The sequence below is a fragment of the Ananas comosus genome, linkage group 9, assembly GCF_001540865.1.
Source record: "Ananas comosus cultivar F153 linkage group 9, ASM154086v1, whole genome shotgun sequence".
In the NCBI taxonomy this organism is placed as follows: Eukaryota; Viridiplantae; Streptophyta; class Magnoliopsida; order Poales; family Bromeliaceae; genus Ananas; species Ananas comosus.
Window position 1 is genome coordinate 10732374 of NC_033629.1, and position 21847 is coordinate 10754220.

At 34.4% G+C, this 21847-nt stretch overlaps 3 protein-coding genes across 4 annotated transcripts; 1 reads left to right on the plus strand and 2 right to left on the minus strand.

Moving 5' to 3' along the window:
• LOC109715905 lies at positions 1630-3279 on the plus strand. Of its 2 annotated transcripts, XM_020241134.1 has the most exons (3): positions 1630-1700; positions 1733-2067; positions 2830-3279. In XM_020241134.1, exons 2-3 carry the CDS (start codon positions 1814-1816, stop codon positions 3110-3112), a joined length of 537 nt encoding a protein of 178 aa, XP_020096723.1. In that variant the 5' UTR covers positions 1630-1700; positions 1733-1813; the 3' UTR covers positions 3113-3279. The 2 variants fall into 2 exon arrangements, with proteins under 2 accessions (XP_020096723.1, XP_020096724.1); XM_020241135.1 differs by having other exon boundaries at positions 1639-2067.
• On the minus strand, positions 3296-3962 carry LOC109715906. Its single transcript, XM_020241136.1, has one exon. The coding sequence runs from the start codon at positions 3888-3890 to the stop codon at positions 3543-3545; it is 348 nt and encodes a 115-aa protein (XP_020096725.1). The 5' UTR covers positions 3891-3962; the 3' UTR covers positions 3296-3542.
• Positions 7129-13955, minus strand: LOC109715187 (tobamovirus multiplication protein 3-like). Its single transcript, XM_020240079.1, has 11 exons — positions 13599-13955; positions 11666-11756; positions 11527-11579; positions 11355-11447; positions 11189-11260; positions 10421-10493; positions 10284-10329; positions 9462-9525; positions 9064-9117; positions 8900-8977; positions 7129-7562 (listed from the first exon to the last, which is right to left on the minus strand). Exons 1-11 carry the CDS (start codon positions 13755-13757, stop codon positions 7470-7472), a joined length of 876 nt encoding a protein of 291 aa, XP_020095668.1. The 5' UTR covers positions 13758-13955; the 3' UTR covers positions 7129-7469.

Genomic DNA, 21847 nt, shown 5'->3' on the forward strand with positions numbered 1-21847 from the left:
CGTTCCGCATGAGTCGGTTACAATATATTTTTTACGGTCCCACCGGAGAACGCAGAAGCATATCCCTACATTGTTTTTCCTCAACTCCATTCTATCTAATAGCGTTAGATAGGCCTCAATACCAAACTAAGCCTAAGAATAATATATAAGGATAATATTTAAGAATTAAATAGCTCAAAACGGTCTTCTTAAATCAGATTCTTTGTTCTATAAAAACAGCTATAAGATATTCGGCATAGAAAACTTTAAGAGTGTGTTTGGTTCGCGCTATCTTTTTAAGATTCCTAGTAATCCAATATAAATAAAAAAAATGACAGTGTTTGACTAAACACAATAAGTAATATATTTGGTAATACTAGATTTATCTAGAAATGAGATGCATCCCAAAGTACTAATCTCATTCCTTTGAGGGAGGGTGGGTATTCTTATGTTAATAGATTGGAGTAATTATAATATGTCTAATTTTTTTTTTCCATCCCACCCGCCGGCTAGTTGGTATTATTTTTTTTTACACTCTAACCTCATATCTCTCTCTAAACTTATCTTTTTTCTCTCTAAACTTCAACTTTTTTTTTCTCTCTCTAAATTAAGTTATTTTTTCCCCACTTTTTCTAAAATCTCAAACTTCTTATTCTCTCTAACCTCAACTCTATTTCTCTTTTTATTTCTTTAATTATGCTCTCTCTTTCTAACCTATATTTTCTCTCTCTTTTTTCTAAAAACGATGTTGAAATTTTTATAGTATTATTTAAAATTAAATTAATTAATTAATTAATTGTATATTTTTTTGTAATCTTAAATAACATAACTAAATAATATGACCATATGAACCAAACACCGAAATACTATATTCTTAATAATAGGATGAATAGGAATAAAATTATCGAATATCTTTTTACTCCTAGTAATCTTTCATAGTGCAAACCAAACGCGTCCTAAAACTATTCTAATACCGAAAGATTATGCCATGTTACAAGAACAAAATGTATAACACGCATTAATAGGTCCTGATCCTCATTGTTTGCTACCGACTCGGCCGCGAATGTGGATTAAGAACTCAAATTTGGTGATTAGATGTCTACTCAAGTAATCGCTATCGTCCGGTATCGTTTGTAGTTGATATAATCGGGGCATCTGATCCCCGTCAACAAAGAAATATAGTTCGTCTTGCGTACACACTAACAAATATTCTACTTTAATGTTAAGGAGATCTAGAGTAATTCTTTTGGACATGAAAAAAGGGCAAAAAAAAAAAAAAGAGTATAAGGTGGGGTCCTATATATTCTATATATTTGACATGTAAAAGCAAATATACAAGTAAAATATTTATTTGTGGGGTTTACTATTCCATATTTAGGAGAACAAAAGGCAAGTGGAGAGTTAGGAATTAATGAACAACACAATTCATGAATGGCCACACATTGTTTAAGGCTTTGGATGATATCAAATGGGTCAGATTTGTAGGAGGGATGTGGAGTCCTTATCCTCTCTCTCTCTCTCTCTCTCTCTCTCTCTCTCTCTCTTTTCCCTAGCTAGTACACATGTGGGGACAACTCCTAATATTAATTAATTAATTTACTTGTTAATCCAATTATTCTTATATAAATATATCTATATATAAACAAACTATTCCATTCTTATCCTCACCACCCTTCCCCTCATTCATATACTTTTCACCTCATAGCTAGAATCCTCTCTAGCTAGATCTCTCTCTCTCTCTCTCTCTCTCTCTCTCTCTCTCTCTCTCTCTCAACACACACATTGCATACACATTACAAGTGAATTCAAGGGGATATCATTTTGCTAAGCAAGTATGATGGAGGATTCATTCAACATCCCACAAAGCAACTTAAGAAGCAATTGGATGGTGGATGAAGAAGATAATCTTGAGTCTATGCAATCATTCTTTGAAGAAGAGCTAGAGCCTTCATGCAATTCTGTGAGTTCTTCGTCCTCGGACGAAGACGGAGACGCAACTTCTTCGAATTCGTCGTCGACGGATGATAAATTCGAACAGGGCTCTCCTCTATTTGAGATGTCTTCTCTCCTAGAACAACTTCCTATCAAGTAAGCTCAATCTTCTTCTTACAATGGTTGTAAAAGAAGCGAATAAGAACTTGCTACCCGCCAAAACAATTCTACACTACATTCCCTATCAATGAAATTTAACAGAGAATATGTGGTGTTGATAACTATTGAATGTTTTACCATACAATGAAATTCGATCATTCTCTATCAGCTTAAACTTTTGCCTAGTAGAATATCGTATCGAATTTGGGAACGATCATTAATATTAAAGTAGGATATTGTATCCAATTTATTTCCCCTTTCTATTATCTTTGATTATCTCCTATTGCACCGGGCATGTGCGGATACGCTTCAAATTAGCTCTCTTGTACTTCAACCTATTTGCTCTTTGTTATTACACTTTGTTACACCAAAGTTTTATTTTTGTTTCATCACAAGGACCTGCGGTTAAATAGAAAAGTAGCATGCTATATTTTGCAAACTTATACATCGTAATACTAAAATATCATACTTCATCATTCTGTGATTTGTAAAACATAAGCATTTGCAGGTCCTTACAATGAAACAAAAATAAAATCCCATGATAGTAAATTGCGCACAACTTTTCAAATCATAAGGTGGCATAATGACGATGAGCAAAACCGCAAAGGCTAATTGAAATTTGCCCTAAATTAAGTATCATGGTGATCTCACAATTAGCTATGAAGAAGAAATTTCATGAATCTAATAATCTTAATTTGTGCCGAGTTTGAAGTAGTTAGTACTAACTCTTCTAACTCATGCTCTTGATCAATATTGCAGGAGAGGGCTCTCAAAGCACTTCCAAGGGAAGTCCCAATCCTTCACATCCTTATCTAGTGTGAGGTGCTTGGAGGATCTAATCAAACCAGAGAAGCTACACAAGAAGAAGCAGAAGCAGAAGCTCAAGCCATCAAAGAGCTCCAATACCATAGCCAAAAAGTCCTCAAGAAGCACTTTTTCCACACTTGGCTTAAGGAGGAGGAGCTTTTTGAGCAGAAGCACTTCCATGGCTCCACAGAGACAAGGGAGCAGTGTTTCTAACCACACCCTTCTATTTGCTTAAGAAATAGAAGGGCTTGTAATGAAATTTATAAGATCAGTTGCTGGATATGATTATCTGCCTCATTTACGAAATGTCGAGTCAATTGCGGTGTAATTTAATGCGCGAGAAATCGACAAAAATCTTCTATTTCTAGCATCAGTATGCACACACTAAATTGCAGAATATAAGATGACGAAGTTTGGATTGAGTAAACAGTTTTGATATGTTATTCAATTTTGACATGCGCTTGCAAAATGATATATATTTTCTCCCAATACAAGTGTCACGATACCTATAAATGAACTTAATTTAGCAGTTATAGTAAAGAGAGAAAATGGAAGAGAAAGAACCCGAATGTTTGTTGCAAGCGATTCTCTGCGGCATTTCGTCGAGCAGCTCCTGCGTCTGAAATTTAAAGATCAGATCCGATCCAAATTGTATAAGATTCAACTCAATGGCGATCTCGGCGGCGAGTGAAGCCGAGTTGGAGGAGGAGGGGGGGGAGAAGATAGAGCCAGAGCAAGGAGACGGCGAGGGAGGCGGCGGCAGCGGCGGCGGCGGGGGTGAAGAACCGCTCGTCGTCGTCGACGCGGCGGCGGCGGCGGCGGTTGAGGAGGATGTAGAGGGAGGCCAAGGAGAGCGCCGCGAACACCCGGTTCGCGTACCGCATCGCCGGCGACGGCGCGTTGTCGTCGTCGGCGCCGGCCCCCTCCACCCTCCTCCTTCTCATGATTATGCCGCCGCCGTCGCCGTCACCGTCGCCGTCGCCGCCGATGCGGTCGCGAGCGACGGTGTTCATGATATGCAAGAATATGGTAAAAAGGAGCAACAAGTTTTAGCTTTGTACAGCGGTTGACTAGTAGAGGAAAGACGCCACTAAATTTTTTTTTCTATCCTTTAAAATTTTATACTTTATTTTTAGAAAAATAAAAAATATTCATTTTAACCCCGCCGTGAGTATTCTATTTATATCCTATTTTTTATATCCAAAATACCCCTGAAACCTCTTTCTTTTTTATCCTCGACCGCACCGTCTCGCCCTCCGCCACCTCGCCCTCGCCCACCTCTCTATCTATGCCTGTACGCATGCCCTCGCCCGCCTCCGCCACCTCACCCTCGCCCTCGATCAACTCTCCTTCTATGCTCACCCTGAAAAAAAAAAAGAAGTAATTTAGTCATTTTATCGTACTGTAAGTATTTTTATTTTTTAAGTGGGTAAAGTGTAGATTTTTGAATAATATGAAAAAAATGAAAAAGCGGATATTGAGGGAATTTTTTTTTTTGTAATTTAGCCTTTTTTTTCTAAAAAAAGATAGCGCGTTACCTAGTTTATTTATTAAAAACATGAATTAAACAAAAGTGAGGTGATACATTTATTTATAAAAAACATGAACTAAGATATAGAAGTGAGGTGATAGATCTATGCAGCAAGTGACAAAAAAAAGGATTTAACTAGGATTTAGGCAGATACTTGATCAAAGTGTAACCGCAGAATAATCTAGAACAACGAATGGGACACACACATTCACTTTTAAATGAGTATCTCCCAAGGAAAAAATATTGAGTAAGAAGGAATGAAACTTATCTCAACTATAAAATATTTGGATTCAGTTATTTAATATTTCAAAATTTTAATTTTACTATTTAACTTTTTAATTTATTTGATTTGAATCGGTCAATAACAGTTTGACTCTAAAATTTAAGCTAATTATCTATTTTAATTAATTTATAGTTATGAGAATTATATCAAATATACAAACTATATCTGTAAAAATGAACGACATATTCAAATTTTGAAGTTATAATATCGTTGACTCACTCAAATCAAATAAATTAAAATGTTATATAATAATAACAAAATTTTGAGAAGATTGGATAGCCAAATTTAAATAGTCTATAGTTCAGATAAGCTTTATATGTTTTCACCAGAAAAATGCTACTCTGAGAATAAAAGATTACTTCGCATGTTTTGTTCATATTTTTTCTACTTAGAATCAGAATCGATTTCGTTTATAAATTATAATCCTTTGGTACATAAGAGTTTCGTACAATTTCTGATTTCCAGATGTAATACAATTATATATTATATTTTTATTTCAAAATAAATTAATTTTCTAATTTTAATTTTAACTAATATATAAGTTTAAATTTAGAAATTTTGTTGTATCATAATTACTCTTCCAAACACAGACTTTCTTTCAAAATTTCATTAAACTAATTTGGGAAATTGCGTCGGCTCTAAATTTAAACATCCATACTTGCGATTGGAGATCTTTTGAGATTGCGGAGAGATTGAAATATGTGCCGTAAGTAAAAACAACAAAAAAAATGCCCTATTTGTTTGTTCTGCATACATATGCAAATTTGGCGTTTGGTTTAATATATTTAACTCCAGCTGCTGCAGTAGGAACCGTAGAAGAAGGTCCAACTGCAATAGTTGGAACTACGCTCAAATTGGCCGCGATTCCAATTGCAGTAACTGGAGAAAGTAATAAAAGATAAGCTTACATTCTTAATTATTTTTAAATAAAAACTCATTTTTTTACATTTGAGGTAATCCCACCATCATATATATAAAATATAAAATTTTAAAAATTATTTCTCAATTATATGCAACCAAGCAAATTATCTGTAGTTGCAGCGCTTTCTACTATATTTAACGAAACAGAATGTATATAATTACGACTGCTACATTTCCAACTGAATGCATCTCCAACTATGCTGTATTTATAATTATACCTAACCAAAGCGGCTCTTATATGCTTTCGCCCTTGACTCCATTTTACCTATTAGTTTCAGCGGGGCCTTAATATCAAACAAACGGACCCTAACTCTACTGTACGAAAAAGAACTTTTACTATCTATTAATTTTACGACGAGGCGGCGAAAATTTTATAGTAACTTACTGAGCATACCACATTTTCTTTCCAACGCAATCCCAAAAAATCTCGAGAGAGAGAGACCTAACGGGCTTTTTTATAAAATGGCCCTCCAGAAATTCGAATTTGGCAAAATAATCCTATCAAAATTTTATTTGTAAAACTAACCCCTTCACAACAAATATTACAAAGACGGTAAACGATTCACCGTCTTTGTGAGGAATCCTGACGTGGCGCCCACGTGGTGAAAAGAGGATTAGTTTTACAAATAAAATTTTGGCAGAATCATTTTATCAATTTCGAGTTTCTAGAGGGTCATTTTATAAAAAAGCCCAAACCTAACATTCAAATAGTAGCCCTCGCGACCAGTAGGATAGAAAAGAACACCGGCACAGAAATTCTTCAGCATTTCTTCTCTCTCTTCTTCTTCTTCTTCCTCCCAGAAACGTGTTCTTCCCCGCCGTTCTCCAAATCGTTGAGAAATCTCCGTGTTCTTCCCTGGCGTTCTCCAAATCGTCCAGAAATCTCCATCTGCTGATCGGTACAGCGGTATGCATTATTTTTTCTTTTTTGGGTTCAGTTTTCACGGCCTAGTTTTGTGTTTTTTGCTACAATACGGCGCAAAAGATAGCATTTTTTTGACCGCAAGCGAGGTGGGAGCAGTACTGCAGCCTGCAACAGCAGATTTGCACTGTACACACAAGCTCAGTAGATTTGCAGATTTGCAAGTAACCTACAATCATCACCTGGCGACTGCAGGGTTAGGCCAAAGTGTTGTGTTCATAAAAAGAGTAGTTCGCTATACATTTTATACTCAAAAATTCACCACTGCAGCTAAAACGAAGTCCGAAAACCCATCCATGTCTACATCAAAGCAGAAGCTCCAATTTTTCTGTGTCCCAAAACCAGCCCTTTCTAGAGCTACAACATTCCAACAAGCAGCAACTCTGCTCTGGGTAAGTAGAATAGGAATCCCCAATTCAAAGCTCAATCTTCTGTTCTGTTGTAACAAAAAGTGTCATCTGGCTCAGCAGATTTTAGTCGCCCTAACTAAACACGCTAAATAGTAGGATGTGTATCTCACATCAATATTATCTATTCAACACTCATTAACTAACACGCAAAATGGTTGACAAAGTAAACTTGGTAGATATTTTGATATAACTAGACAGATTTTTTTTTTTTTTTTTGGATATAATTTTATATTTCAGAAGAACTCCACAGACAGAATTTGAAAGAAGATTGTTGGTTTACACGCGAAAATAAGTTTTTCTAATTCTGGGGATTACACCGAGGACTGAATATTATAATACAGGACTTGAATGATGGCATTTGGTCACTATTCTAAGGCTCAAAATGTAGAGATTTCGAGTTGATCAAACTTTTGAAACCTTAGACCTGAGACCGCCGAGCTTTCTGAGCTTTTGTATTTACCTTGCTCTTTTGTCCTGGAGAGAGAAAGAGAGAGAGAGAAAGAGAGAAAGCGAAGTCCATTAATTCTAATGGATTGGATGATATTGTGTGATCCCACGTTTTGGCGGTAGCTTCCTCAAGATGAAAAGAACTAGAGCTGAGGGGAGAATTTCAACCAGCTGCAAAATATTAAGCAAGTGTTATCGATACAAACATAGACGGGAAAAAAGAAAACATAAAATTTAATTAAATAGCCTTTTGTTTTTCAGAAGAAGCATATTATGATATAAAGAATCGTGCCCTCTGTTTGCTTCATGTTCTCTATCATATCCAATGAGGTCCTCATGGATAATTTTATGATTTCTGTATCCTGTAGCTTTAATTGCAAGTAAAAGGGCACTTTACTTAGGCCCTTAACCCCCTCCCCTACTTTTTTTTAAGGAAAAAAAAAAGAAAGAAAGAAAAATACTTATGTTTGGTACTGATATTGCACTTACCATAATTTAACAAGTAGATTATTAGGATGGCGTAAGCTACTGTCTGATATAATAAAAAAGTGCTGTAGCCAGTTGGAACTTTTTCTTCTTTACAAAATGTATACTCTCCTATGAGTGTAAAAAAACATCTTGAACATCTCTAAAATTGTTATTATTATTTTGGGTGATAACAATTCAAGCATGTTGAATGATCCTGAAGTGCAATTAGAGGTTATTTTGTTCTCGTTAATGACAAAATTTAGTCCTTGTTTGATCTTAGAATATATCACACCTCAAAGTTTAAATTTCAAGATTTAGTCCACTGTTTGGCAAGGGGGACAATTAAGTTCCTAGTACTCCACTGTCTGAGAAAAGATGCCAAGTCAGGATCCTTGTTGGGGTTCGCTGACATAACAATTTTCTGCAGTCACAGCTTAAACTATGAGTCAAATCGGGATCAAGCTTAAGGGATTACATTGTGATTAATCCTGCTTATTGTCAGTAATTTCATGTAACCCTCACTGCTTTATTTGTGTTTTTCATAGTTGAAACTTCTTCTGCCACTATGCGGCAACTAATCTCGCTGACGTTGAACTTGGTAAACTGAGATGGTGAATAATTGAAAAGCACATCAAAGACCTAATAGCATGGCTCTTAACTAGTCTCTGGACACATGCTCTACTGTCAAGGTACGCTTCCAAGCCCTTGTAGGTAATTCTGCACATTTTTCTTGGGGTTTCCTCTTCCTTGTTCATATTCAAAAGAAAGGCTCACCCTCATTACTCCTAAATAGTCTTATTTCTCTAAGTGCCTAGTCTCAAAAAAGTAAATTACACTCCACTACTAGTCTGCGAAGCATAATTTAGTCGAAATCAATAGCCACAAAATCTACTCGGAATTTCTATTTTCATAACCTGTTGTTCCATTTAAAGGATCACATCGCCCACAGCTTTAAATGACAACCCAATTAACAACAAAATATCAAATTTAATCAAGTTTTATCATGCCGGAGAAAAAGAGGAATACAGATTCAGGCTTACCAAGTAGTATAAAAAGTTGAGAATCGGATGGTTCAGAACATCTAGGTCTGCCGCTTTATCAAATGCATTGAAGAACATCTGTGTCACACAAATGTTTTAGTTAGTTAATCTATTACTGTAACACCTAAACAATCTCAGCAGAAATTGAGACGCGCCACACGTACCATAATGCATCTCACCAAGAAGCAAGAAAAGCATATGGTGGTCACATAACCAACCTATAAAAAATTACAAAAATAAGAAAGAACAAGGTTATAAGCCAAAAATTACCATTCAGGAGGACTGCTTTCATGGGTTACTAACTTAGTCCCTAAACTTTGTTATACAAAACAAATAAGTCCTGTTAGTATACAGGTGAATAAGTTACAACATCTGCACTATAATTAAATTTCGCTTAGTTGAAATTCAAATTTGAGAATGACAATTATGTTCGGGGTCAAATTTTAAGGATTATATTCTTATTTTAACTCCAAACACAAATTTAAAATAAGAGTCAAACTGATCATCTCTTCATCAGGAACTAAATTTGTATTAATATAAAGTGAGTGAACCCAAAGAATACCTCCTGCAACTTTTTGCGCCGCCCTTTGGATTCAACAGGAAAACGTTGCAACATGAAGAAAAGCCTAGCAAAAATGAACCAAAAAAAAAACAATAAAAAAGCATAATTCCTTACGAGTAGTATATGTAACAAGACAGTACAATTGTGTAATAGAAAACAGTCTGAACTTGTAAAAGGAAGTAAATCATCTCAAAATCAGCTCTCTGTCCAAAACTGGCACAACTACAAGTTATTACTTAACAAAATTCTAGAGAATGAAGAGCCAACCATACCATGGGGCAATTAATATTCTTCAGAAACTGGTAATAGTAGTAACTTTTGTACATCTGAACTAAGTTAAGCTACAGTTATATTAATCTCACAGTCATATCGGCATTTACTTCTGATGTTTTGAGTAGCCAAATAATATTAAACTATATAGAACCCATGACACAGACCTAGTAGACTTGATTACGGACTGAATATTAGTTGACTCAGGATCAACCCAAACTAAAGAGAAACTTAAATTCCATTAGAACCCCATTTAATCCACTAAAAAAAGTTTGAATCTAAAGCAATCAACTGAGCAAATTGGACACAATTTTGACACAAATATAAGTGATGTATTGATTCTCCAAATTGAATTGCATCATCAGCTAATTGTAAAGAGGGAAACAACAAGAAGGAAGCAAGCGGCATTTTCAAATTTTAACTATGTTAGCTGCCAAGTTTATGTTAAATTAGAAACACATATAAATACTAGCTAATTAAGGGAAACTAATGGAAAGAAAGGTAACATGGAAGACTAACCAAAGTAGTCGAAAATAGAGAAAGTATCATTACCTTCCTCCATAGAGTAGGAACCCAAGGGCTGCAAACAACGAGACACCTGCCAATATAAAAAAAAGTATTAAGGCTTTTTGGGTACAGAAGAAATTGCAGTAAAATGAGTAAGAAAACCAGGAAAATATAAACTTCACCTGCAAAGAATATCTTTGACAAGACTACCATAGCTTGAACAGGCTTCCACCACAAAAGCAACCAAAGAGCTAACTGGAAGAAGTTAGAATGAGCTAACTCCACAAGCGTAAGTCACAAACATTGAGAAGAGTAGCAAAACTAACCAATAGATCAACAACTATGTAAACCACTAACCGAAAGAAAAACAGGAGTGCAAATGTCAGAAATAGCTGGACTTGCCATTTACACTATGTATTCACATTCAAGCTAATGTATGTGAACCCAATAACCAAATAGGTTGCAGCATTATGTCATCAAGGTCAGAACAACCTAGTGAGTTTAAACAAAATTCAATTGCCTATGTCCTTAAGCCTATTAGAATGCAACATAATATCAAAGAAGGAAGATGTCCAGGGGCGAAAACACACACACACACACACACACACACACACACACAAAACTAATGTCGGTCATTTTAATATAGAACCTCAAACTTACAGGTTTTTTTTTTAAAAATTGACAATCCCTCAACTTTTGCTCATTTTGGTTTGACTTATTTTTATTGGCTCAAATCAAATCACAATTTACAAATCAAAAGACTATCTCAATATATGTGGAATAACTAGCTAGCTTCCTTTCGCATATTGGCAAATTACGAAGATTGTTCTTAACAAAGTTAGCTTCCTGTCTTGTTATACTAAAATTTAAAAATGTCCAGTGCTTAAAGTGTATATGAGATGTGGACACACCATCGATGTGATGACCTAATAATGCAGGTGATATGTTACCTGTATGGCATACACGACTCCATTGATTGTGTAGAAAGTAGGTCTTAGCCCATCAGTGGATATTGCACGCGCCTGTCATGCCCCATTTCGGAGAGACAAAATAAGGAAGCATGACCAAATGAGATCTAAAAGAAATAAGCACTGATCAATACCCAGTGAGACATACCTGATAATATATTTCAGCCCAGAAGAGAACTAGGAGTGCATAAGTTGTGAAAAATGCAAGGCCGGGTAAATCAAGGAGAACATGTTGAAAGATCTGGAGCACAAGTGCTATAAGCTTAATGCATTATATTCAAATGAATATACCAGTAGATATTGCCAGGTTAATTTTGTACCTCGGGCTTTATTTTTTGCACACTACGCCGTAAAGCAAAGACAACCGAACGTACTATAAGAAAGCAACAGAAAAGCAGTGTCAGTGTAAAAGTTATCAAAGCACAAAAATACCACGCTATAATGGGTGTTCACACATACCGCCATTCACCAAGAAATTCAAGAAATGGAAAACCTTCTGTGTTGTCCATCCATACTCAGGCACTCTGCATTCGATTCTAATCAATTGGATCTGAAATGGGAAATTTAGTACATAAAGTTAAAATTTACTACAGCCTTTAGATACTTCCTTTTTTTTTAGGGAGAACATGGAAGTACAAAATCAAATTAAAAAATTCAAACTCATGACCTTAGATATTTTATTTGTGTTATTCCAAATACGAATAGAATACAGATAATATATGGGTAACAGTGTGGAAATCACGTTAGCCTCAAACAGACATGCAAATTATACAACAACTAAAATCATGTTTGTTTGACATATAGAGATATCATCAACAATTAAATATGTACAACAAATAAATTGGAAGATACCAAAAAGCATGGAAAAATATGCATATTGTCAAACACCCTGTAGAATTTTATGTTTGATTATATATTAAGGTATATGAATACCATAATCTAGAATCAAATCGAGTACTATAATCCATATCTATGTCCAGAGGGTAAAGATATAGAGTCTAAATTCACACCGAACAAGGAAACCTGGCGCAGTAAGAAAAGATACAAATTTTGGAAGCTGGATAAGATGGATAACGTATGATTCATTATCACTCAAATCAATAAATTAACCAATTAAATCTTGTTTTTAATGACCCAAATGCTAAACAAGTACCTAGTTATAATTGGCATTAACTAGTCAGGCAATAGGAAAAACATCTCAAGGCATTAAAGTGTTGCAGTTAGAGATATAGGATCTTAAAGTGGAATAGGGATAGTTTTACAACACGGAAGCATATAGAGTTTTCCCAAATTACCATGGCTTTACTTACAAAAATCATCCTTGGACATAATTTTTTTTTCCCATCTTTCTCAATTATCCCGGAACATTTAGAATTGTTGAAATTTGAACTGTCGCACTATACTCTCATCTCAAATAGGTTCAAATAATATGATTAACTATAAAGCCAAGATGGAAAATTCACAGCAGATAGTTGGCACATAGAGTTGCTGTCTAAATGATAGATCTAAAACCCCCCCAAAAAAAAGAAGAAATCTCTTCCTTTACTGCAGAACCCCCCCTCCGAACCGTGATCTGGATTACACATATCGATTTGTGGTGGGTTCTCGATCTGGCTCACAAAAAGGGGGGAACCAGAATAGTAGAGAAGCACTTCAATTTTTCTAGATCTAATATGTTTAGTTACCTGAAAAAAAATGTTTTACTAGATAGAATAATACAAAAGAGTCATATTCCTATGGAAAAAATTGAGGCAAGTCTTGATTAGAATAGAGAATATCCAATCCAACCTTAATGAAAGAAAAGAACTATACGATAACAAAGGTAAGTTATTGAATTTTTAAGATCTGTACTGACATTCTAAGCAAACCAAATTCAGAAATAACGTTTCGACTAATCATACGCCCCTCGTACCGCACTCCTATGAAACTAGCGAATCACAATTCCGTACTCCTACCACACACCACAGCGTATCCCATTCCAGGCGACATTGTACAAGACCTACCTAAATTGGCACTGTATCACACAATTTATTCAATTTGTATAACTCTCTTTCTATTTTAGTATAATCCACATCATCCTAACTCAATTCCATGAGTTTTTGCATCCAAATTCAACAATCATCCCTATTTCCAGCCCTATGTGGTAATAGAGCCTCAATTGACAATGTTGGGGATTAATTCATATAAGAATGAAAGTGCACAGTTATTGTTGCTAATTTGGCCTTAAAATCTTCTATACCGACTTTCTACAATTATTGGAATTAAAATTAACACATATATCCAAATCCCCAACATTAGAATAATAATCACATGAACAATTGGAGAACCCTAACAGCAGATCCCAGATATCAATGGGGAAAACAAATCGAAAGGATCCAAAATCGAATCTTACGAGGGCCACGACTCCAACGAATCCGTAGAGCGCGGCAAGGGCGTGGAAGATCCGATCCTGCCACACAGGCGAGTTGTTCAACTCCTCCCACCAATCGGCGGCTGCGGCGGCCCTCCGTAGCGCCACCGCCTCCGCCGCCGCCGACGCCGACGAGGCCATGGATCGCCTTCCCGAAGTGTGCGTCCCCTCCACGAAATCGAGATTGGTGAGCAAGGGAGAGAGAGAGAGAGAGATTAGGGTTAGGAATAGGGAATTAGGGTTAATTAGGGTTAGGGATTAGGGATTGGAGACGAGAGAGAGGGAGAGAGGGATCGAAGGAGAAAGGGCGAGAAGGCGAGAGAGAACAGGAGAGAGAGGAAAGGGATTGCGGTGGAAGTTAAAATTGATTTCGATTTCTCAGTAATCGCCTGTACACGGTGCACCACGTCATCTCTAAACCGCCCAAAATTTTTTTTTTGGGTATATAATTAGACGTTATAATTGTTTAATTTTTGCTTCTTAAACAATTTTAATATTTATAATTTAGTATAATAATATATTTTATTTACCAACTAATTTATTTATTTTGAGAAAAATAATTTAGAGATTGAATACAGTATTCATTCTAAATATTCTGTCACACTCATCATCTATCAAATATTATATATTTTTTAAATATGCTGAATAAAATATTCATGTATTCAAATTATTTTCTATATTTATTTATAGGAGCTGTTGAAAATTCTTGTTAAAATATGTTCTAATTTTGAGTTTTAATTATTTACAGTAGTTTTCAAAAATAAAATGTTATAAAAAAAAAATCACAATAAAAAATTGTGTATATAATACTTATAATAAGAAATTTATCAAATTAGAGAAAAGAGTTAGTACGGTTAGTAAATTTTTTTATATTTTTTCGAAAATGCTAAACTGGGACTTTTATTAAAAAAAAGTAAAATTTAAAAAATATATATCAGGATTAAAAAAATTATAAATATTTTGTAAAAATTGTGGGTTTCAAACTTTCAATGTGTGATGGTGGTTTCAAGAATCCGTAGGATGGAGGGTGGATAGTGGATGGTCCACGGATGACGCGGTGGACCACGTTCAGGCAATTGGTGTGTAAACGGGTGGGGGACACGTACGGCATGGGAGGGGCGGTGGATGGGAATGGGAAAAAATGGATCGGGTTAGAATCAAAAGATCCGAATCCGATTATTAGGCGCTTTATGCTTTAGATGTACTTTAATAAGGTAGTGTTTGGTAAATTTTGAAGGATAAAGTTTTTTTTTCTTTCCAGTTTCGAGAATAAAAAATATTATGATATAAACTAGAATATTGTAAATTTATATTTGGACACATTTTGATATTTTTTATAGTGTTTCAAAAAAGATGTAGCAAAAAAAAAAAAGAGAAGTATAAATCTCATCTCAACTATCACCAATTTTGATGTAACTATGTAACTTTTAATTTATTTTATTTGAGTCTGTTAATAACTAGTTAACTTCAAAATTTAAAAGCACATTTATCTTTACGAATTATATAGCATATTTTATATAATTCACATAATTATAAACCTATTAAAATAAGTAATCAATTTAAATTTTATACCAAAAGAGCCATCATATGACTTATCAAATAAATTGAAAGGTTGGATACTTAAATTAAAATTTTAAAAGATTGAATAGTTGAATTAAAATGGTTTGTAGTTTGGGTAAATTTTATTATTTTTACAAAGAAAAAAAATATAGTAGCAACCTTTGTTTTTTTATGTTTCATTGAATTGTAAAGAAAATGTTTTTTGGCATATAAATTGTATAGCAAGCTAGCTAACAATACAACAACAAACCAACCGTAGGGCAGTTGGCGAAAGTTTTGATGACTGGTATCCGAAAAATTCAAATTTGAAGGCTAATTGTTTCACAATTCTAACTGAATTTATTTTTAAAAATAAACGAAGCTGGTTAACTATCTCTTTAAAAAACAATACGACAAAAAGAAAAGCCATATGCTTAGAATATAATCATATTATTATAGTAATCATAATGTTGTATGAACTAATGAACTAATATTATTATTATAGTAATGATAATGGAATACATAGAATCTAATCTTAAAATGGAAATTAAATTAAGAAAGCTTATTTCTTTGTGGAAAAAGTTCATATACTAGGTTATTGATTAAAAAGCATATTTGGGTAGTATTTTATTTATAATATAATATTGTAAAGTACTTTTAAGATGAATATTAGCCAAACAACATTCTCTTACAGACAACGCTTATGTGATAGAATTATCAAATGATATATAGTTTTTTTAAACAAAACAATACTATGTCCTATAGTACTTCCACAATAGCACTTATTCATACAGTTTGGTCAAACGGTCCTATACTCAAACAACTTATATTTTACTGAAAAGATAGAGAAATAGGAAAAAAAATATATAGGAAGAGTAATTGAGGCACTTAGAGTAGTTTTTTTTTGAAAATATCATCTTTTCCTACTTTGAGAATTTTGGGGCAATCTCAAGAATTTTTTTTTTAAAAAAAACCACTTCGGAGAACTATCACTAGCTAGGTTGATATCTCGTTGAGTGACACTTGTTTGTGACAATAAAACTATCAAAATCATTTTCACGGTAATATTTTGCACAACTTGGCACAAAGTGAAAGACAAATTTTATTCATAGTAAAAGTTGGATTATAAGAAAATGTGTACAAACCTAAAAATAAAAAGCACAACCAATAAGGATAAAATAAACATTGAAGTCAGTGTACAAAATAATTGCGAAGGTGACTTAATACGTTCTGTCAACTTTTCAATAGGGTTTATATATTACTCAATTTCTCAATTTTATGTGCTTGTGGTGCATGACCTCTCAAACTTGTACTAGTACATACATGACTCAACTTGGATATATAGTCAACCAATATTTGTTAAATTTGCTATTTTCTTCCCACCATCAATAAAAACAAACCTTAGAGATGCTCATCCAAACAAAAAAATATTTTGTTTGAGGCATATTTTTTTGGGAAAAAAAAGCAAAATACCAACTTTATTCATTTAGCTACCGTTTGGTTCGGAGTTAAGGAAAAACTAGTTATTCCAGAAATAAGGTTAAGGTGGGGTTAGAGTATTTTTGTATTTGGTTGGAGGTTGAAGTTAGTCTAGGATAATAAAAAATAGTGTTTGGTTGAAGTAGGTAGGATAAGAAGGATAGTGGGTTATTATGAATAGAAAATAATGTTTGGTTGGGGTTTGGTGGGGTTAGGTGGGATTAGCTAATCCGGAATAACCCATTTTTAGAAGTGTTTAGGGATAAAATGGGGGTTAAGGGGTTATTCCACCCCTTAACCCCCAACCAAACAGAGGCTTAGGATAATGAACTTAGCTAAAGAGGTGAGGCAATTGAGGCCTTGGGGAAAAAAAAACACAAAACAAAAGGCTTAAAAACAAAGAAGGAAAAGGATAAGAAAAGGAGGAATAGAAAGAATGTGGAAGATTCTAAGAACGGTGGTAATTGACAATGGTCCGTCTAGAGGCCCACAATATTTTGGATGCCCGTGAGAACCTAGATCAGGCTTGCATTAGTATTTTGGAAAATCATATTGTTCCTCTCAAAGCCAGATGATCATTAATTACCATGTGGCCGAGAGTATATATAATTAGATCTTACATTCGCTTGGGAGCCTTACTATGCCTTGTTAATAACTCCCAAAACTCTCTAACATCGTCGAAGGAATGTGTTATAGACGGATCGATGCGTGAGCATGTCAGCATGTAATAAAAGTAGAGGCATTTGGAGAATAGGTGATCGCATGTCTCAAACTCGTCCGCACAAAAAGATACAAAGTTGGTTACCTCTCTTTCCATATTTTAGGAGGTTATTAGTCATAAGATTTTTCTTTCTGAGTAGTAACCAAACAAAGATTTTTAACTTTTTATGGAATTTTAGTCTCCAGATAGAGGGCTCAGGGTATCTCTTAGTCCTCTATTCAAGAGGAAGTCGTATAGTGATTTGACTGAGAAGCATTGGTTTGTTGTCCACCTTCGGTTGACTGAGTCTGATCTAAGGCAAACAACTTGTGCACTCTCTAGCGTGAACCACTTGTGCACTTTCTAGCATTTCTTTCAATTATCGGAACCTATTCCTATCTTCTTAGGAGGTAACTTCAACGCCTCTAAGGATGCGTTTGGTTCGCGCTATCTTTTAATGATTCCTAGTAATCCAATAAAAAATAAAAAAATATGACGGTGTTTTGCTAAACGCACTAAGTAATCTAGTTGGTAATATTAGATTCACTTGCAAATAAAATTCACCCCAAAGTACTAATCTGATTCCCTTGAGGAAGGGTGGGTATCCTCATATTAATAAATTGGGATAATCATAATATGTCTAATTTCTTTCTCTCTTCTTATCCGCCTGCTAATTGATATTATTTTTCTTTACACTCTAACCTTATATCTCTCTCTAAACTTATTTTTNGTGTTTGGCTAAACGCATTAAGTAATCTAGTTGGTAATATTGGATTCACTTGGAAATATGATTCACCCCAAAGTACTAATCTCATTCCCTTAAGGGATGGTGGGTATTCTCGTATTAACGGATTGGGATTATCATAATATGTCTAATATCTTTCTTTCTTCCTACCCGCCGGCTAATTGATATTATTTTTCTTTACATTCTAACCTTATATCTCTCTCTAAACTTATTTTCTCTCTAAAATTCAACTTTTTTTCTCTCTCTAAACGAAGCTTTCTCTCTCTCTCTCTCTAAAATTTCAACTCTCTCACTCCCTCTAATTTCGACTATATTTTTCTTTCTATTTTTTTAATTATACTCTCTCTCCCTTTTTTCTAAAAAGATGTTGAAACTTTTGGTAATATTATATAAAATTAAATAAATAAATAAATTAATTTTATATTTTTTGTAATATTAAATAACATGGCTAATTAATATTACCGTGCGAACCAAACACACAAATTTCACATTTTTAGTAATAGGATGAATAGGAATAAAATTTTCGAATATCTTTTATTCCTAGTAATCTTTCATAATGCGAACCAAACACACCCTAATAATCATGTCCCATCTCCAGTTCCCTCTTCCCCATCGATCCTTAGCCATTAGGTTGTTCTTTAGAACTTATTAAAGATATCAGGGAAGATAACTTGTACGGAAACTTCATCGATCCTCAAGTTTGTCCCCGTGTGCGCGAGCACATACTTAGTTTGGAAACTGCTTGTTTCATAGGGAAGGAGGAGAAATGTGTTTGTGCAATTCATCTACAATAACAAGATCCCGAAAGTTTCCATTATTGGCTTCTGGAAACTATACTGATGTGCATGTGAGAACAACGACAGAGCTAGGGTCTTAGAAAATTGCATATGAACTATTTTGAGGTTGTTTTTTAAAAAGTCTAATAATATAGGGGTTTTTGAGCAAATATACATTCCAACTTTATTTGATACTAAAATGTTTCAAAATCATGTTTGTAATTTTTTTAAAAAATATCTATCTTATTTAATATAGGTCCTTAGGGTGAAAAAATGAAGTATTCGACAGTTAAGTGAAATATATTGAACTAGAGCGATAAAATAAAAATGTGTAAAACCAACGGTCAAATTGAGGATTGCCCAAAATAAGTTTTTAAGCTAGTCGAACCTTTTGAATTACGAAGTGACTGGGTCAAAAATATGTGTCAAATTCAAGTTTATTAAAAAAAGCTTGTGGTGAAATGTTTTTTTAAAAAATAGATTTTCAAACCATAAGGTGCGTGACACTTATTTCTAACATTAATTTGTTTTAATTTTTGGCTTGAAATTTCAAAAATTTTACAATTAAATCTCTTAACCGAATATAGTTGGCTAAATATTGACGTACTGCTAATATAAAAGCAATATGACAACTCAAATATCATTATATCATTAATCACAGTATTGTCATATTACTTTTATATTAGCTAAAAATAGCATATAATAAACTAAACTGGTTATAAAACTTATTCAAATAACTTAGAAAGTTCGATCTAGAATTGCAACAAATAAAAGTTTGAGGATCAAAGTGTTACCTGGTTCATGGTTTGAGGACCAAAATGTAATTTAGCTAAGAAAAAGGCAATGCTACATCTACAACAATCTTTTGGTTGCAATCATTCAACTTGCCCAATCCAAAGGATAAAATTTACTATATAGCAGCTACACCACATCATTTTTATCCTGCCAATCACATCTCTTTTTTTACGAAAAAATTAGAACAAAAATATATATATTTTTAAAACCTATGATGGAATGTGTGAATTTTAGGGAAGTTATTTGCTTAGTTGGGAATACCACATCAGTGATATGAATATTATATTATTTTTATATTAGCGACAAGTAGCATATAATAAACTAAATTGGTTGTAAGACTTATTGTAATAACTTAAAAAGTTTAAGCCAAAATTACAATAAATAAAAATTTGAGAATCAAAGTGTCACAGATTCATAGTTTGAGGACCAAAATATAATTTAGCTAAAAAAAAAAAGCAATGCTACATCTACAACAAACTTTTGGATGTATTATTCCCGCCCAAAGGAGGGAGCCTACTGTATAGCGACTATACCACATCATCTATATCGAACCAACCACTTCTCTTTCTTCGAGAAAAAAGTACAATAAAAATATTTTCTTCTAAAACTAAGATGGGATAGGTGAATCACATGAGAGCTATTTGATTGGTTGGAAATACCACATCAGTAATGTTACTATTGCATTCTATTTTTTTTTTTTTGGAAAAACTTCAAAAACCCCCCTTGTGATTTCGTAGTTTCTCACTTTGCCCTCCTGTGGTTTAAAGTGTATCAATTTGCCCCCCTGTGGTTTCGTTTTTATCTTTTCGGTAGCTTTTTCGTTAATATTTCATTAAATTATATACAAAAAACTTCAGATACCCATCTAGATTTATCAAATATTCACTTTAGTACCCTTTAAATTTAATATTATTACTAATTTAAGAAAAAAAATAATAAAATTGATAAGAAAAAGAGAAAAAAGAAACCACAGGGGGCCAAATTGATACATTTTAAATCCCGGAGAAGCGATAATGCGGTCGACCGCTTTCCCCCTACACGACGTTCCGCTAATTCAACCCATTGCGGTCCCAAAAGGGTCAGTGCTGCAACATTTTGCTGCCGGTCACTTAACATTATGCTGAGTGATATCCCGCTTAAGCTCGAGCCATGGGCCCCTAGGAGATCTCAGCTGGACGTCCGTACGTTCGAACGTATTATCTTAAGTGTTAGTTACCTAACACTTGTGAGGATAGTCGACCGTATTATCTTGTAACATTTGGGATTTGGGATTAGGATTAGTATTTAAGAAATAAGAATTTTTACGTTGTATTTTATATTATATGGTCGTTTATATGGTGGTCACAGGATTTTATTTTAATTAGTGGATAAACCACTGCTTTAGCCCTCGTGCGTTTCTGTTAGGCGTCGACGTTGGGATTTGGGAGTTTTATATGTAAAACATAATTTAATTTTTAACTTTTATTTTCTAATATCTTCAAAATTTTTTTACGGGACAAACTCAACTTAGTAGACAAAGCCAACACCGGCTTAATCGAGGCTTTAGCAAGGGTTAAAGCCTGCGAGTGCTGACTTCCTTACGCAGTGTCCATGACCCTACCTGTCCCCTCGTCAACTCTCCGCTGGAGCATGGTTACCTCTTTCCGCTCCGGCTCTCTGTGGAAGCTCTGCCGAAGCCTGTGCTCTACACACCTTGCTCGCGACGGCTTGAAGATGGGCTACCTCACCTCACGGGACGCTCGCTCTCACTCTCTTTCTCTTTCCCCTTTCGCGCTCTACTGCTCTCCGCTCCCTCGCTCTCTTTCGCTCCTTCGCTCTCTCTCGCTCTTTGTCTCTATCGCTCTCCTCGACACGCCTTCTCTCTTCACATCATCCCAAATTAAATTCAATCGAAATCGTTCTTCATTTTTTCCACACTCCAATCTTCGATGACACGATCACCTAATTATAGTCGGTAACCTAGACTATCAACATCCTAGAGGGGGAAAGTCAAAGCATCAAAGAATCAAATCGGAGAATAGNCTTATTATTATTATTTTTTAATATAAACTCCAAAAAGTTTTAAACCATTTGGTTTGGTTTTTAGTTAAAAAAAGAAAAAACTTCAAATGCCACGTTATGGTTTTGCACTTGCTTACTGTTGTACTCCATGGTTTAAAATATTTCACTTTAGTATTCTGTGGTTTTATTTTTTTCT